This window comes from Tripterygium wilfordii, chromosome 7, assembly GCF_013401445.1.
Source record: "Tripterygium wilfordii isolate XIE 37 chromosome 7, ASM1340144v1, whole genome shotgun sequence".
Taxonomy (NCBI): domain Eukaryota; kingdom Viridiplantae; phylum Streptophyta; class Magnoliopsida; order Celastrales; family Celastraceae; genus Tripterygium; species Tripterygium wilfordii.
This window is the reverse complement of record NC_052238.1, coordinates 2995969-3014764: the sequence shown is the minus strand read 5'-3', so window position 1 is coordinate 3014764 and position 18796 is coordinate 2995969. Positions and strand designations below refer to the sequence as shown.

At 38.6% G+C, this 18796-nt stretch overlaps 2 protein-coding genes across 17 annotated transcripts; one reads left to right on the top strand and one right to left on the bottom strand.

The window, feature by feature from the left end:
* Positions 1-510: 510 nt before the first annotated feature.
* Positions 511-4073, top strand: LOC120001393 (fasciclin-like arabinogalactan protein 17). Of its 2 annotated transcripts, XR_005468858.1 has the most exons (3): positions 512-1993; positions 3086-3209; positions 3629-4073. XR_005468858.1 is itself a non-coding variant. In XM_038849703.1 (2 exons), exons 1-2 carry the CDS (start codon positions 670-672, stop codon positions 3157-3159), a joined length of 1398 nt encoding a protein of 465 aa, XP_038705631.1. In that variant the 5' UTR covers positions 511-669; the 3' UTR covers positions 3160-3211. The 2 variants fall into 2 exon arrangements, 1 of the variants encoding a protein (XP_038705631.1); XM_038849703.1 differs by lacking the exon at positions 3629-4073 and having other exon boundaries at positions 511-1993; positions 3086-3211.
* An 894-nt stretch (positions 4074-4967) lies between these two features.
* LOC120002172 (replication factor C subunit 1) lies at positions 4968-18743 on the bottom strand. Of its 15 annotated transcripts, none has more exons than XM_038850784.1 (27): positions 18629-18736; positions 18373-18446; positions 17722-17847; positions 16633-17100; positions 16476-16543; positions 16153-16228; positions 16003-16064; positions 15756-15904; positions 14973-15127; positions 14676-14864; positions 14439-14560; positions 14147-14357; positions 13888-13944; positions 12842-13011; positions 12200-12290; positions 11408-11589; positions 11242-11281; positions 10778-10902; positions 10534-10606; positions 10228-10320; positions 9895-10141; positions 9274-9327; positions 8093-9136; positions 7138-7535; positions 6676-6799; positions 5583-5723; positions 4968-5377 (listed from the first exon to the last, which is right to left on the bottom strand). In XM_038850784.1, exons 2-23 carry the CDS (start codon positions 18373-18375, stop codon positions 8949-8951), a joined length of 2949 nt encoding a protein of 982 aa, XP_038706712.1. In that variant the 5' UTR covers positions 18376-18446; positions 18629-18736; the 3' UTR covers positions 4968-5377; positions 5583-5723; positions 6676-6799; positions 7138-7535; positions 8093-8948. The 15 variants fall into 15 exon arrangements, with proteins under 15 accessions (XP_038706712.1, XP_038706713.1, XP_038706717.1 ...); XM_038850785.1 differs by having other exon boundaries at positions 7138-7459; XM_038850789.1 differs by having other exon boundaries at positions 7138-7391.
* Between the last annotated feature and the right edge of the window lie 53 nt (positions 18744-18796).

The following is an 18796-nucleotide window of genomic DNA, read 5'->3' as shown; positions in this document are numbered from 1 at the left end:
CTCTGCTTGGACTTCAAACAGCAGCCTCAGCCAGCCATTTTGCCACTCTTCCTAAGCCAATGAATGATATTTTCTCTTTTTTTTTTTTTACGTCTCTTCAATTCTCCTCATTCAGTAGTCATTCTCTATTATGAATATCAAGACAACCTACCAAACAAGTCATATTCTCAGAAACATCCAGACAAAGGGAAAATTACATGTTTATTTACGCACAGGGATTTTTCATTACATTATGTTATTTGGATTTAGTATTTAAAAAGAAGGTAAATTAGGTATGGGGTCGCTGAAGCCGAGCCAAGCCAAACCAAATAAAGTCGAATACAGCTAGCTTGTCCGAACCTTCCTTTCCTTTCCCTCCATAAAATTGTGGATTGTTCACGCGCCAACTTGAAAGCGCGCTTGCACGTGCCCATCAACAATGATCATTTATTATCGCCGGTACCGACACTTCTCCCAACTCACACACTTCACGCAGTAAAACCATCGCAAAGACAGCAAAACACCAACAAACCTACATAACCACAACACGAAACCCTCTCTGGCTCTCTCTCTCTAGAACTTACCATCTCATTCCGCATCTGTTTGTTGCAGAAACATACATACGAGTGCCTTCGGTTCTTTCTCTATCTCGCACACACAATCTGCGTTTCATTTATTTATTTGATAGCCATGGATTTGCCCTTCTATGGCGCCAGAAATTTCATCTTCACATCGCATCTCCTTCTCCTAGTCGGATTGTGTCTTGCATTGCCGGAAAATTCTACTCTCAGGTCGTCTTCTCCAGCAGGTTCGGGCCAAATCAACTCGAACTCGGTCCTGGTCGCTCTACTCGACTCGCATTATACGGAGCTTGCAGAGTTAGTGGAGAAGGCTCTCCTCCTGCATACACTTGAAGAAGCAGTCGGTAAGCACAACATCACCATTTTCGCTCCTCGTAATGAAGCTCTTGAGCGCGATCTTGATCCGGAGTTCAAGCGGTTCTTGCTTGAACCTGGAAATCTCAAGTCTCTGCAAAACCTGCTCATGTCTCACATTATTCCAACACGAATTGGATCGGAGAAATGGCCGGCTCACACCGAGCCAACTCAGCACAGCACTCTTTCCGGGCACTGTCTTAACTTGACGCGACGAAGCTCTGGCGAGAGGACCGTGGATCTAGCGAAAGTAATCCATCTGGATTCGGTGACCCGACCGGACGGGGTAATCCACGGGATCGAGAGGCTATTAGTCCCCCAGTCAGTCCAGGACGATTTCAACCGCCGACGGAATCTCCGCTCCATCACGGCAGTCAAGCCAGAGGGAGCCCCAGAGGTTGACCCGCGCACCAACCGGCTCAAAAAACTCGCCCCTCCAACCGAGCCCGGTTCACCCCCTGCTTTACCAATTTTTTATGCCTTGGCACCGGGTCCCTCTCTTGCTCCTGCTCCGGCTCCAGGACCCGGCGGGCCTCACCACCATTTCAACGGAATGGCACAGGTTAAAGACTTCATCGCCACATTGTTACAGTACGGCGGGTACAACGAATTCGCGGACATAATGGTTAACCTAACCTCGCTGGCAACCGAGATGGGGCGGCTGGTTTCGGAGGGCTACGTGTTGACAGTGCTCGCACCGAACGACGAGGCAATGGCGAAGATAGGGACGGAGGAATTGGGGGAGGTCGGAGCGGTGGAGCAAATGATGTACTATCACTTGATTCCGGAGTACCAAACAGAGGAGAGTATGTACAATGCAGTGAGGAGGTTTGGGAAAGTGAGGTATGAGACCCTAAGAGTGCCTCATAAGGTGGAAGCACTAGAGGCTGATGGTTCGGTCAAGTTTGGGGCTGGGGACGTGGCGGCGTATTTGTTTGACCCCGATATCTACACTGATGGGAGGATATCGGTGCAGGGGATTGATGGGGTCTTGTTTCCAGCCGAGGAGCTGAAAGAAGAGGTTAAACCGGCGGTCAAAGTGGCTACGGCTGCTAAGGTTACGGCGAGATCCCGAAGAGGTATGTTTCAGCTTATCAATATCATTCATTATTATGTTTTTGATGTAATTAGAAGTTAGATATGGAAATATAGATGTTTATTATTGCTGAATTTGGAGGTCTAACAAAACTTTAGGATTATAATGTGTTCATATTGCATTTTGTTATATGTGAAGAAAAATAACTGCAGTCATAGTAATCTGTTGTATTAGTTTGACAAAAGATAATTGGAGTCGTACATTTAGGATTCTGTTATATGTCAAGGACACTAGCTAGAGATGATAGTCCAGTGTGGATTTTCTGCACGAAAAGAGAGAATGCAGTTGTTGGATGTTGTGTTGAGTTTGCATAATGTTATCATTTATCAATCAAGTTCAGTGTGAGTGCTCGTTTGTTCATGAAGAAAATTATGTGTCTCTGTTGAGTTTGGTGGTATTTTTTTTTATGCCGTGTTTAGAAGTAGCTGTTGAATGGTGGAGGGTCAATTTTAACTGTGGATTAACTAGTAGGTGATATTGAGTTGTTGATTTTTTTGTTACCATGTCTTGTTTGCTTTAAGGAGAAGGAGTGGTTCATGATAGGATTAGTTGAATGGAAATTTGCTTGGGATCTGTGTGGTACTTGTGACTGTTTCAAAGCTTGTTCTGATTGGCTAATTTGTCAGTAAGGAAACTGTTTGTCATATGTAGAAGTTTTGCAATTTACAACAGATTTGTGTCATTACAATTTATGGAGAGAGCACTCTTGCAGGGTAAATTTTAACATGGTGAGGATTTCAATTTCGATTCGGATTCACCATTAGCCACTGCAAAGAAAGACGAATAATTTAAATAATAGTCCTTCCAGTCAATAATATTTTGTTTGTTCCTAACAAATCGAAATTATGAAACTTTAGCAGAAAATAGCAAAATTTAATTAATCAGCTGGCAAGAATCATCACTCATGATGCTACCTAAGAGTGGTGTGCCTAAACACATTTGGTCTTGTTCATTGATGGAACAACTTTAAATTTACCTTGGAGAGTGAGGAGAATGCCTCCACATAAAATGTTAGTTTTATTATAACCAATAGTATCTCACGTTATTGATATTAAATTTGATAACATATGTGCAGGAAAATTGCTGGAAGTAGCTTGCCAGGTGCTTGGGGCTTTTGGACAGGATTCTCGATTCACCACTTGCCATTGAATTTTGTCGCCCACTACAATTGGCTGTTAGCTTCACAAGAATAGTTCAAGGTTCTATATTCTTCCTCTTGATTAGTTTCTATTCTGTTTGTGTTCTGAATTCTTTTATCACATATCAACGAAAAAGTAGTGCTTCTCGAATCAACGTGCTTGTGAGACAAAGCCATATGCTCGTCAATCTTTCCAGGATTGTTCTAAATTGTCTTTAGCTGTGTAGGGGGAAACTTCACCATTTCTAGGCTACTAAAAAGTTAAAAGGAGTTGCCACTCACCAAAGTAAACTAATACGTTTATTTCTTAATCATGAGGTCATTCTTTTTTGTTATTCTTTATGGTTTGCTTTAGGCTCACGGGACACCTAAGATAATAAATTGTATCTTCCTTCTGTCCTTCGTTTTGGATAACTAATAGTCTAATACTAACTATTGTCCATTCACTGACTTGCATCTTCTGCTTGATTGACTCTGCAGATGCAACAAAGAATGATGCAATAGCAGGTATACTGAATTGTGAGCCCAACACTCTCTTACATTAAGAGTGGGTTTACCATTGATGTCCATAATCATGTCTATTTTTTAATTTCACTTGGCCTTTTTGCTTTTATTGTTTTTTTCTTTCCAATTTTTTGTCTTTTCTTTCGTGGTTTTGGGGATGAACCCCGCTGTAGTTATGACGTATACTGTAAAGTGTACAAGTGTGTTTTGCCTGTACTTATTGAATAATAGCCTGGTTGATGGTGGGGCTGAGGGGCACTGAGCCATGTGTAATCTGCGGTAGAAGGTGCTGGATATGTTCGACTTGCACATTGTCTTCTGCCTTGGAATAAAAGCATCAACGGTAGAATGTGGAAACACAATAAAATATTTTTTTTTGATGTGAGTGGATATGAAGTAAAGAATCATGTTGGTTGCTCCATCTCATTTTGCTTTGTTCATTTGCCAGGTAACAGCCGGTCCATACTTGGCCTTTTAATCAACTTCCGAGCAATCTTGAAATTCTAATAGAGGCTCAATAATTGTCCAAACTCGGCCCATGGGCACAGAATATGACCATTTAATGGCCCAAGTCGATCTGGGCTTGGGCTTTTCAACTAAGTTCTGAGCCCGGTCCAAAATTTAACTTGAGCCTAAGTAATTGTCTAAGTTAGGCCCATGGGCTTGGAATATAAGACCATTTATACAGGCCTAAGTAGATCCGGGCTTGGGCTTTTCAACTATGTTCTGAGCCCGGCCCAAATTATTGTCAAGCTCGGCCCATGGGCTTTATGACCATTTTAGGCCGAAGTAGAATTGGGCTTGGGCTTTCAACTAAATTCTAGCCCAGCCCAAAATTTAAATTGAGCCTTTTACAGGCCCAAGTCTATCAGGGCTTGGGCTTTTCAACTAATTTCTGTGCCCGGCCCAATAATTTTTTGTCCAAGCTCTGCCCGTGGGCTTAGTATTTAACTATTTATAACCATTTTAGGCCCAATTAGAGATGGGCTTGGGCTTTCAATAATTTCTTAGCCCAGCCCAAAATTTAAATTAAACCTTTTACAGGCCCAAGCCAATCCGGGCTTGGGCTTTTCAACTAAGTTCTGAGCCCGGCCCAAATTATTGTCCAATGTCAGCCAATGGACTTAATGTTTAATATTTATAACCTTATATAGTATATACGGACCAGGCAGTCCGGGTTTGGTTGGCCTTTTCAACTAAATTCCGAGCCTAACCCCAAACGCGGCCCAAGGGCTTTGGGTATATGACCTCTATAGGGGCCAGGCAATCCAGGCTTGGCCTTTTCAACTAAATTATGAGCCCAACCCAAAAATGCAAAATCGGAATATCCCAAGACACTTTACACTTTATAGGGGCCAGGTTGTCTGGGCTTGGGCTTAAGGCTATCTAACTAAATTCGAGCCCAACCCAAAATTCAATTGGAGCCAACATTATTGTCCAAGTTCTCAGAGCAATATTACCAATTCTAGAGCAGTAAACAAAGAAGAGACCAGGCCTAGACAGGAACACGAACCCAGATGAGCCTCTGGCATGTAACCTAGTTTTCAAGTCGACTTCCCAAGGCAAAACCACTCAAGGTCCATAGATCTATATCAAAGCCGAGAAAGCGCCAAACTCTGGGAGCACAGACCGTAAGTGTCCACTACAATCTCATTGTGACAGCATGATCCACGAAACTACTGGCATGTCATCCAAAAGCTACATGCCCTAAAAAATCAGCATCATCTGCATAAAGAAACTGCCAAAGTTGAATGTAAACCGCAACAATTTGCAATCCAAGAACAGGAAAAAGAAAATGATCCTGAATATGTTTCAACGTAAAGAAAAGGCGAGCTCTCAGATTTTCACTGCTCATTTAATTATTATTGCAGGACAGAAAACAAAAGTATTGAGAATAAATTCAACAGCATTTCGAATTAAGACCTCTCACATTTGTTTTGCCACCACTTCATGAACTTAGTCTGTGGCTCTGCACAGCCAAGGTGTCCAACCCGTAAAGTTGCATCCGGTGATTTGCAACTTCTTGTCCAAAGGTCCAACCAAAAATAACTCTAGAAAGGAAGCCCAGCACCTGTCAGAATCAGGTAGGCAACAAAATCACATTACTTCTCATCCCTAAACTACAGTTTCCCCTTCCTGTAAGTTTCTACCAATTCTAATTTCATGCAATCATCGTGTTTACATTTGAAATTATCTCTACAACATACACTAGAGTCTGCATCATAAAGAAAATCCAATCACAGAAGGGTTGTTTACTGGTCATCTGGTCCAAAAAGAAAATCCAGACGAGGACACATGATAGCAAAATGTCAGCATTGTAACAACTAGAGCCCTGATCCAAAAGCATTGACCAATATTGCCCTTAAAACAACTAAACAACTCCATCTCATATGCTAAAAATGCAAGCACATGAACATACAAAAGTGATTTCAAAATGAACAAAAAACGTCTTACAATAACCAACAAAAAAAGAGTAAATTAAAATACCATTAATAATCAGAAAAGGTGTCTACATATCCCCAGGTTCTAAATATATTTTCCACCTATGTGAAATTGTTTCCGACTAGCAGGGAACTAACATAACCAAGTGGATCAAACTCAACCCCATCCTCCATCACCTTTAAGATGGAGGGGGGAGATCCATTAGACTAGAAGGCTATTGACTACTGGAAATGACATTTATACATTGCTTATCATAGTTGATTGGCCAGACAAATAGCACCCAAAACATGTAATTTCCAGGACATGAACTTAACCTAAAACTTCAACAGGATTTTGTTAAAACGGAAATAATAATAAGGCTTTAGAGTAAATGGAATCAGAGAACAAGAAATTATACTGAGTGCAAAGAGCAAAGGCTAAAAGTGCAAACAAGATGTCAAGAAGATAGATCAGTGAATTGTTGAGATAATTTTTTCTTTGAATTCACTTTTATCATGAATAGTCAAGCACATTATCTAGCACTAGTGCCTCTGCCTAAAAAATAGAGTAGAAGAAACCAAAAAGAGGAGCCAGTAAACTACCATGCAGACTCCTTGAGTATTTCCAAGTAATACCGGCAGTTGAAACAGCTCCAATAATGCTTCCTTAAATGCCACACTCATCTGCTTCCCTGGCAGTTTTCAGCTGGAAATAGGTGCGGGAATTCTGTAAATTCAATTGTGAGCTTTGAGGTAAAATACATCTCAAAACAAATTTGAAATTCGATTGGACAATCAATGACATTAAAGGGCAATTACTTTCATTGGTAGTTCAATTTGATGCTTATGCATTTGCTATATCTCACTCAAAAGCATTGCACTAAACAAATAACCTTCTACAGAAATAAAATAAAACTGGCTTAGCCTTAGATATCATTTACTTAACCCAAACCAGTGTTCCATAATTTTCACAGTTAAAGGCAGTTATACCAAGGCTCCCTGTTTGTTCTAAAATCTTTTGATGTAATGATCTTTTCGGCACAACTCCCAAGGATAGAATGCTACCTTGATGGCCAAACATAGCTCCCATATCACCTCCCACAGGAAATTGAGCGAACAGAACCCTCATGCTCAAAATCAGAATTTGATAAAGAGAGTTATCTTCAAACGCCACTCCTCAAAACTCAAAAGCCTCCACTTCATATGGTCCTCTACAAGTTGTTTGAGCTCATCTCACCACCAACTACAATTAACATTGTGAATAACCATAACCAACTTCCCAACTGCAATGCCTCTTCCAGAGAAAATGATGATCCAACCTACCCATCACAAGTCATCTAAAATTCTCATCCGCACAGGCATTAAAATCACGAGTCGGCATAATGACCTCACACAATAATAAACAGAGATGAGAGTTGAATTTTACATCAAGAGTCCAGACACAGGCTCCATCCAACGTCAAACTACATAAACAACCAGTGTGTTGACAGAGCAACATAAATTTAGACATAGCTGTGAACATATAACAAACATGTTACAATTGAAAGCCATCTCCTAAAAAATATGAGACAGCAGTTCACTGTTCTAAAGAAGAACTTGCGTCTGCATAATTCGGCATCAAACACAACAACTTACCAACGAAGATGAAATACAAATGAAGCTTTAAAAGTAGAAATCCATCCAGAAGAAAAAACAACAGATTTTACAATGAAAATAAGTAAATCCAGATTCGTATCTGCCAATAAAATAAAATAACCTAAATAATAATGATACGATGCTTCGCGATGCCTATGGTAACAAGCAGATAAGTACAAAGGCAGTCACCTCGCTAAACGAAATACTTCGATAACGAAATAGCTCAACATAATACATGAAAAAATAATAATGAAACAGAAAAAGCAGCAGCAGGAGAGAGAAACAGAGCTTATTCAGAAATTCCAACAAGGAAGCAAATCAACAAACACATAATCATCTATATAAATAATGAATATGCGAAGAGAGAGGGGAAGAAGAGTATTACTATTACGACGGGGCCGTGAACTTAATCGGAACACGACCAGCGAGGGAGGGGCCGATCGGTGAACCGTGTATAGTCTTCAAGGAACGGAAACCTCTCCTCTCCAGAACTCCTTAATAGTCTTCCCAGTGTCTCCTAAAGAAGGATTTGGTCTCTGTTGCGGAATCTCCCATTCTAAGATCTACACTTTCTGCGACTCTAATTATCTGTCCGATTCGCACCAATCAAAATCCTCTATAAGCCATTTAGTTTAAACTTTTGATGAAGCTTTGTTTATCCTACATAAGTTGGCGTTCGCTCCGGATTGGAATCCCTCCCATTCCATTCCTTTCCAAGTGGACTGCCTCCACATCTAACTTCTCACAGATCCACTACGGTTTTTTTCCTATAATTTTAATTTTAATTTTTTTAAATATCATTAAATCAATAATTTTACATACTTATTATTTTTATTTTTTAAAAAATTAAAAAAAAAATTGAATGCTAAAAGGAGGGATTGGAGGCTCTCTTTTCTGAAAATAAAGAGGAGGGAATCCCAATTCATTCGATCCAATAACCAGTCATCCCTCAGTCTCACCATGAGGCTATCACATAGGCCCAATAGAGCCTGACCTTTTAAGCCCAACTGTGGCTTTATTCGGAAGAAACGAAAGAAAGTTGACCATTTCCAGTAGAGCTCGAAGGCACAACCAAGTAAAGAAAGGAAATGTGCCTTCGAGCTGGTCCACATGACCCTACCCTCATGACCAGCTCCGATGTAAAATCGGTCTATTATATTGCACAGGCAAACCTTCTAGCACGAGCATAAACAAACTCAAGGCTATACATGTATCGCCCTTTCCTCTTTGGTTCTTCCATTTCATCTCCTCTTTCGTTTGGCTCCAGCCCCCGAACTCCGCCTGCCTTTCTTTTCTGATGATTCAGATCCTCCTTTTCCTCTACATGAGGGTGTCTTCTGTGTAGAGCCAGCCCCGCCTTTACCTCTGCCAGCTGATGTCTTTTTGGGCTTTGAATCAGTGCCCTTCAATTCCACTTCTACTTGAATTCCTGTATGACATATAGCACCAATTATACTTCATCAACCGGAAGGAAATACCAATTACTAAGTGGGAAAATGAAAAGGGAAAATGAAAAGAGAACCCGTACTCCACATAAATTCAATGAGTTGAGGAAATATCACAAACCTTTTGAACGCAAACTTCGAAATTCTGACTGCAGCTTTTCGCCATTGGCAATGTCTGCAGATGAGAGAAAATATGGATAATGAACAATTATATTTACGTCATTCTTCCTTTGAAGAGAGATGAAGAGAAGATAGTTTTAACTTTTAAGACTAGAGTTTCACAACATTCAATATCGTAGAAGAAAATGTTTTTTTAAATGGAAAACAAAATTCTATTTGTGGGCACCGAAAAAGTCGCAGCGTTGCATAAATGAACTATTTGACTAGAAATAAGAACAGATCCTGACTCATTTAATCACATAATTAAGATAACGTCATCAGAGCACTCAAAAACACTCAGTTGGATATCTGTTTTCGGTATGGGAGATTTCGTTGTATAAGGTAACTTTGTCCATGAAGGCATGCCTGCAAAAGGGAAAAGTCAACCAAACCAAAACTTTGTGCAAGGCACACACAAGGATCACCACTTCCAAGTTAGGTGCATGTTTCATTGTATATGCATAACCCTAAAGCATAAGAGGGAGGGAAAAGATTGTTGTAGAGAATTGCCATAAGTGCATATCTCGGTAAACTATTCTTAGCATAATGCCATAATCGGAAGCAGAAAGATCAGGAAAAGTACCTGAGTCCTCTCTGTCTGAAGAACTTTCTTCTTCACTTTCGCCCAACGCTTCAACTTTCTCCTGTCCAAATTCATCAACAGATGGTTCTAGGATCGCTGCAATCCGCTTCTTAGGGGCCTTTCTCATTCCAGGAAGTGTGATTAAATCTGCAGCTTTTACCAACCGGGATCTACGTCCGTCATTATACGATTTTGTCAGAGCTGATTTGACAGCTGGTAGTATTCCGTCCAGTGGATTTTTATGTCCCTGATGCATAAGGCGATCATACCAAAAAGACCTCAAATCGACAAAAGAAAATATATGAATGTTGTGTACAACGTAGGAAGGCATACATGAAATTTTGATAACTCAACAATAGCATCGAAGTCCTCCTGACTTATCGAGTATTCATTCATTAACTCAAGAACTTCCTTAACAGCTTCATCCTGGTCATCATTTCATTCACATTACGGATAGGAAAACCCAACATTAAGATAATTAAAAAAATAATAGTTCTGCTCCAAATGGACAATAAATAGATCAAGAGATAGTACTCGCTGTTTTCCAGTAGAGCACAAAGCCCTATTAACCTTGGGATGTGCTAACCTTTCCACATTTTTCTCAAAAAAAACTAAGAGTTGAAATCAAATAGTACAAACCTTAGACAACACCCGAAGAGGATCAGTCATTCGTTTAAGAAGAAGACTAAGATATTCTAGACGAAGAGTCACCCTATCAAATCATTAAAAAGAAAATAGCCAATCAGCTAATAGGGGCAAAAGAATGCAGATAAAATAGCACGTATAACATACTTAAAAATACAAGAGGTTTAAAATTTTAATACAGGAAATAAATGTAATCTATTGTTGAAGAAACCAGTTCAGATGCAAAATACAGAATTACCTTTCCACATTAGACTCACGAGAAGCAAGGAAGTGAATATGGAAATCCTCCAAAAGCCTTAAATTTTTGCCCATTGTCGAATTTTTGCCCAACCAACCACCAAATCTATTGAAATTACGTTCTCCCTGTGCACATGAGGCCAAAATTTAAGTCAACATCTCAATTTATAGCAAACAACCGCACCCAAAACTGAGAAGCAGAAAAAGCACCTACTCAACAGTTCCAAAACTCAGGGTAATAAGTAATAAAAGTATACAACTAAGAAGTAGGGAAACCAATTGGTAATACAATTGATAACGCATAAACATCTAAGTCTATCACAGAACCAGATAATTCACCAATAAAAAGAGAGACAGACAAAAAATAAAAACACTGAAATAATAAAGTTTAAGTAAACAAATTCTTCTAGGCTAAGAAGACAGAGGTCTTATAGTGAAGATAAATCCAAGACAGACATCCATTACCTGTTCAAGTATCTCTCTTTGTCCATGCAGTAATGCCGCACTGATTCAGAAAAACAGCACAAATAAGAGAATATTAGTAAGAACACAATGAATAAATAAACAAAACAGAAGCACCTCCTTTTTTCAATATTATATTTCACACTTCAATAAGTATTCATAGACATACGGAAAAATACAAGAAGCCAAGGATCCAGTTTGAGAGAGCTGCCACTGTCTATATCTTCGAATTTGCACATTTACTATATCCCCATCAGCAATAGATTCAGCAGCACGGGCAATCAAGTTCATACGTTTCACCCCACTGTCATCTTTACCAACTGCACTAGGCCGATAATTGATATAATTTTCCTGCGATACAATTGCAATAACTTAAAACCACAAAAGCATGCAAAGATATAAGTGCAAACAAATAAATAACTCAAAAAATTGAAGATCTACAAAGGGCATAGAAAATGGATATGTAAAAAAAACCAAAAACATTGCCTATTTGTCGAGTAAGAGTTCAGATACAACGGAAAACATTAGCATAAGTGATGAAATCTTACACACAATTAAAAGAATATACAATGAAAAATGAGTCCTTTCTTTTGAGACTCCATCCATAAACAATGATTTAAATTAATAACAGCATCTTATAGTGAGTTTCCACTCAGGTTGGAATTTTTCGTTCAATTTTGAAATGTAAGTCAAGGAGATTGTAGGCACCGGCATGCAATATTCAAATTGATGAATTTAACCAATCCATTATTATTTAAACATGCTGATTTTTAGATAGAACTGTTTCTTATGGAAAAACATACATATCATATAGTACCAAAATCAAAATTAAACAAAGAGAGTGTGTTAATCTCAGATCAAAATCAAAACTAAAAAAGCAAACAAAGTTCTGATTTTAAGCTAAAGGCTTCAGGCTTCATTCTTCAGGGAACCAGTAACTGTCAAGTGCCAAGAACAAAACCTGTATTAGAAGCGGAATGAGATCAGGGTCACTCATGCTAAGGTCAATCCGTTCATCCATCTTAAGCTTCCCCCCATTAAAGCCCAGCAGCCTGCAGCCAGGTGAGTTCGGATAGATTATACTTGAATAATATTACATTTTCAAGACGAAATGATTAACTCTTTGAAATACATAGTGTCCTACTAACCATAAATCTCAAATAAAACACCAGATATAGATTATAGATGCTACACCTTAGTGTTCACAAGAAAATAAAATAATTGCAAAAGATCAAAAACAGGGTGGCTATCTTTCTTGATGAGCAACAGAGAGAGACTACATCCATATCAGAGTCATCATACATCCCCCTGCTGCCTATTTACATAATCAGATTTTTAAACCATACTCCATTTTACATGAGCAAACACATTTAGTAGAGAAACAAGGAACTAAAGATCTTTGATTTTGGTTGATATTTCAACATTTCCCGACATCATAAAACTGAGGAAGAAGAAACTACACCATGAAGATTGACATAATAGCAGCACCATCATTATAACATACAAATATACATAGCAAGCAGAAGAATTGCCAAAAAAGAAAATCATTGAAGTTGATTATCAAAAGCCACAAACAATGAAATGATATCAATATTAGACGTACTTATCAACAGCCACGAATGGTGAGATATCCTCATCCTTCCTACTGCTTAGTAGTCGCTGTCTAATGTCATCATACTTAATGACTGACATAGAGAGGCTCATGTATTGCAACTGGTTTAGTGCTATGCGCATATCTCCATTGACTCTCTCTGCAAGTTCCTCAAGAGCAATCTGGGAAAAAAGGATAAACAAGACGAGGAAGGAGAACAAGAAGAAGATGATTTCTCAAGCTATCAATTATCTGCGATAGTTGGCAAGGTATAATCATAAGATACATTAGTGACAAACCTATGGTGGAAAATGAGTATCATTTTACAGAGACATTATGTTACTAGAGAATTTTAATGTATTACGAAGAAGCCAACAACCTCAAATATGCTACAGGAAGAGGAAGATATAAGTGTCATGCACAGCTCGACACAATAAAAATGACATGAAGTCATCCTCAAAGCCTCATTGATTACAATGTTCATTTGAGTAAATCCAAAATAGAAAAATAAATAAAAAATATACCTACACAAAAATTTTAGCAATCAAAACGATCAGATAGTTTTGAAATTAAAGAGAAGATATTGACACCTTAATCACGTAAAGAATTGTTCCTGATCATCTAAGGTGGGCTAGAATGCAATAAGTTTATTCTTTTAATTCAGTTACTAAAGATGATGTTTGATAGGACTGAGAATTTTTCATAACCAATAATAAATACTTGATGATTAGTTATTCCCTTATAAAAAGATAATTAGAAATTGAGAACTAAGGTTCACATATTAAAGTTTCAAATCATTGCCTTTAAAATAAATATATTGTGTTTTGCATAATTCACTGACAGTGCTTCGAAACACTAACCTGAGATAAACATTCTTTCATTCTTTATTTATTTATTGTTGAATACAAAGACAAGACAACCATTCTTTCTAATGAATGAGTTGGAACCTGTAAGCGAATGCAGAGCATATGCTTTGAACGCGTTACCATGATGTAGACATGGGATTACAAGTCTGCCATCCAAATTACTAAATCAAGTAAACTCTCAATACAAAGATGTACCTCATTAACTTGAAGACCTTCTCCTTTTGCAACTTGCATTAATCTCTTTGCCATCTACCATAGACAAACTTAGTGTTAGTAACCCAAAATGTGCGCTGATACAAAAAACGTGTTTCTTTGTTAGGATATGATGTATTGCTATTTATATCTTTTAGACTTCCTCCAGAAGTTGCGGCGCAAACTACCCATTTCTCCTTCATCTATGCCTAGGATACAACATCATAATTCAATTGATAAAAACAATAATGAAAAAAACCTGCTGTTTTGTCGGTTTACGGAAGCTGAGAGCCAAGCAGCAATTGACAAGACTTTTCAATTTCTGACTGTAGCGGTCATTACAGATGCAGATAATAGGAATTTTGGATATTTTTATACTGGCAATAAGATCAGCAACTCCACCTCTATCTCCAGCAGACATTCCATCTACCTCGTCCATGATGAGTACTGTCTTTGGATGCTTTGACCTGCTGTTCAGTCAGTCATTAGTTTAACCATAAAATGTGTCTAATTTGTTCTCATGTGCGAAAAATAACAAGAGTGAAACCAACCTATCCATATTTGTATTCAGGGCTTCATTGCTTACAAGCTCCTTTATAGAATTTGCATTGCTTCCACCAATTCCTTTAGAGATCTTAGCGTCAGCCTTCCCACGACTGTCACTAGCATTTACCTGAAGAACATACGAGAATGTTCAAGGGTAACCATCGCAAAGATATATATAAAATTGTTCTTGGACAACAAACTGCTACTCCAAGTTCAATAACTTCTAGTAAAAAAAATGCTACCTCAATAGCCTGGAAACTGAGCATCCGACTAACCAACCTTGCTGATGTGGTTTTCCCTATACCAGGTGTTCCGCTTAGCAGAACTGCCTTTTTGGAACCAGAATCATTCTGCTTTTTTCCCTTTCCTTTATTTCCAGTATTCAGAAACTGCTCATTCCAATTTGACAACCAATTATGAAGTTGGTTAACCTGCACAAAGCCACAATGAAATGGTTTACTTCCAATGCTCCTGCATGCTGAAATAGGAAAATAAACTTTGAACAATTATGAGAGGAAATGTGATGGATACACACATACCATAGATTGATTCCCAATCATCTCATTTGGAACCTTTGGCCTGTACTTTTCTGTCCATGGCAAGGAAGAACATTGCGTCTTCAATTCTTTCTGCTTTGCCAGGGAGGTGTCTGAGTTCAAACCTTCTCGAGCCACATTTGTTGCCAATGAGTTGCCTGTGCAGCAAACAATTTGCTAAAATTTGCAGGGATTCACACAAAAACTTAGAAAAAAATATTGCAACAATGAGAGGAGCTAGAAGAGACTGAAATACTTAAGGTCGCAATAAAAAAATGCGAAGCCAAAACAACTGATAAGAATAAAAAGGAACTGGTTATGGCCATTATAGACACAATCCACAATGCAGCAATAAGATCAAAAGTTAAAGTTTCACTGGTATAGTCAACAGGGTGTTAGGGGCAAGAATTTCCAAACGGAAGGAACTTTGCAAAAACCCAGCCAAATAATCGACAAACAAAAGCTGAATAAAGTCATGCAGAGTAAGGTCTAAGGAGCACGTCATATTAACCTCCATATTTGAACAACACAAATTTTACTGCATTCATAACTTTTTTCAAACCAGTCAAGGACTATATATAGCTATAAATTGTAAGCAATTACCAGGAAAAATATATCTTTGTCAAAGGGAAGTAATGAGCAATATAGGTATAAACATGTTGCAGCTTTGAGCTTAGAAAAACCCAAAAGAGGTATTAACATAGAAAGTTCAACCAGAACAAAGCTGAAAAGGGAAATTGTTAAGCCTAGAAAAATGATAAAAGTATAGGGTTATTAGGAGCATACTTTTAACTTCCACTTTTTGAGGGCTTTTCTTTGGCAAAGATGTAACTGATTTCTCCACAGATTTCTTTGACTCTTCTTGTACAGTTGACTTTCCACTCTTCGATGCACGTATCATATCAAACAATCCATCCTCTGTGAGAAAGGCAGTACTACACCAGAAAATGGATTAAGATGTCAAAAAGAGTGAACAAGGAGCAAGGAACATTAGTGGAAACACTTCCAGGTGCTATGATCTTGGATAGCATACCCAAGTTCTTTGGCCTTTTCAGACTTTCTTCCTCCTATATCCTCATCACATAGAAGGTAATTCTGCAAACAGAAGGTGTTAATCATCATGCCAAAACTAACGAGGGATTCCAAGCAAAAAAAAAGTGATAACTGAGAAGTATCAAGTGACCGTTTTCTTGCTGACAGATCCCGTCACGCGGCCCCCATGCCGTTTAATCAAATCTTCGGCTTCCTCTCTTTCCAAACTGTTAAGAGATGCAGTGTAGTAGATTGTCAATGCTAAAGATACCACTAACGGGTAGACAGCAGCTAAGCCATTATTGCAATTACACTCAATGATCCCAAAGTACTATGAAAGGTACAACAATAGATTATATATAAAGTTACAGCTAACATTTGGATGCACTAAAAAAACCCTTTATAAAAAATGTTTCATACATAATAGCAAATGGAATAGAAAGGTAAACAATCGTGAAATACAAAGAAAAATACCAGTCAAGAGTTCCACTGATCACAAAAGTTAAGCCAGCTAGACAATCAGAAGCACCTTCAGGAACTTCCTGAGACAGATAAAAATGGTTGGATTTACAACTATGAACCATACAATATTGTACTTAATTAGATCAAGACTTTCGAAGAAGTCTTTTACCTTTTCTCCTTTGTGAGGAGGACTTTGCCTATCTCCAAAATTCATAAAGCCACCCCTTCCACCACCCCGCCCTCTTCCACCAGCTGCTGTCCCTGTTGCACCCCTACCACCACGCCCCCTTCCACCAGTTTTAAGAGAAGATTCACTGTCCTTAACATCATCTTCATCACTTCCGTCATTATCAACAAGTTTCTGTGTAACTCCCCTACTTGAACCACTCTTCAATTTCTTACTAATAGTAACATCAACAGAGTTTTTCTTAGTGCCTGGCACAAAGTCATCGTCGTCATCCTCAACTTTGTGCAGCTTTTTTGAGGGAGGGGTTTTTGGTGATTCACCACTATCCTTTTTTATTTTCCTCTTAACTGAAGGTTCCTCTATTTCTATTGTTTCTTTGGTCTTTGTTTTGTCTGTCGCAAAATACTTGCTGGTTTTCCTTCTGCTTGATCTTTCTTGGCCACCATTCACCTAAAGTTAGTGCAAATAATAATAAAATCAAGTAGCATCTTTCTTTAGAACTGTCATAAAAGAGAAGAAGAAGAAGAAGGAAAAAAAGTAGTTCTGTTTTAAAATGCAAAGAAAGCTACATGTTGTCAAGTTTATGTTCTTAATACTCATTTATGTGCCTGACCACAAGCTGTTCGGATATAACGCTCTGATGATGATAAATATAATGAATAGAATAGCCAATTCAATCTAAAATGTTCTCAAATCTCGCATGACATTTTCAAATTCACAATCACCTAGTATTTTTCAAAATTTACAAATTCCACACTTCCCCCAACTCTCATTACAAGGGGGCTGAGTGTACCAGCACCGCTCAGCTAGTGTTTTAGTAATTTGACAACAGTTTCCATTTCATCCCTAATTTTCTTAACAACCAGCCAGCTAAAGGTTTTATTTACAATAACAAAATAACCAAACAAAAGAATGCAAATCTCTGACCCCCATGAATGAGTTTATTTGATCTTCATATTATAAAACCCTAAATGGAGATGTTAAAGTTTCCAAAGTAATACAGAGAAAAAAAGAAGACATATAAACCACAAAGTCTGCATAAATGTGTGTTTAATTGGATAGATTACTCACTGGTTCAGACTGTGACTCAGCCAGAGGAGGATTCTTCAAATTGTTCTCTGCAGGCTGTACAGGCTTCGGTGCACTTCCATCGCCTTTGTCATGAGATTTCATAAACCACTTTCTAATATCACCCTGCTGTCAGCCATAAAGAATCCCCACATATTCAAACAAAAAGCTTCAGCAACATTAACCCATTGCAATTAATTCTCTACAAATATTAAAAAAAATGTCTCGCTCTCCTACTCTATTACCTATTCTTTCTCTTCTTCTCCAATAACCAAAGAGAAAAAGCATCAAGAATTGCACATATGAATATCCTAAGCTAATACTCTTCCTTTTTTCTTCTCTTGCTTTCCTTGTTGTAAATCCACACCCCTATACACCCCAACAATATATTGTCCGCTTTAGGTTGTCCGGTTCCCATGGATACATCGGGCCCGCACGGCTTTGTTTCTCCTTAGGCCCAAGGAGGTGGGCTAGGCCCAACCCACTCAAGCCTAGGAAAATACCTTGTTGGTGGTAAGAGGTGGGCTTAGCCTTAGTCTTATAAGCAAGGCATGAGTGCCCACATCTTTAGACGTGGGACTTTTTTACATTCCTAGGAGCCAAACAGAAGAAGGCGTCAATAAATTAAAGCAAAAAACATAAAACCCAACTCACCATATTTGAATTTCACAGAACTCAAAATAAACCAGACCCTTATCGCCCAAAAACCTCCGACTTCTGAACACAATCTGCATAAGAAAATCAACCCCGGCTAAGTGATTGATCGCGATTACTACACAATGTGATAAGCATCTTAACTGTAACTTGCTCGACTAATTGAATTAATTATAATAACAACCCCGCATTAAAAAATTAACTAAAACCCCCCCAAAAAAATAATAAGCAAGAGAAGGCGTTGAGAAGACGTAACTGGCAACGCTGAATGCCCGCGCCTGTGACTGCATGTACGAGAGGGAGAGGGAGAGGGAGAGGGAGAGGGAGAGGGAGGGAGAGCACCGTACCCGTCCCTTGTGTAGTGGTGTCGTTGATTGTTTCTTGTGTGCCCTGGATGCTAGACGGTGAACTGCTCAGGGTTCGC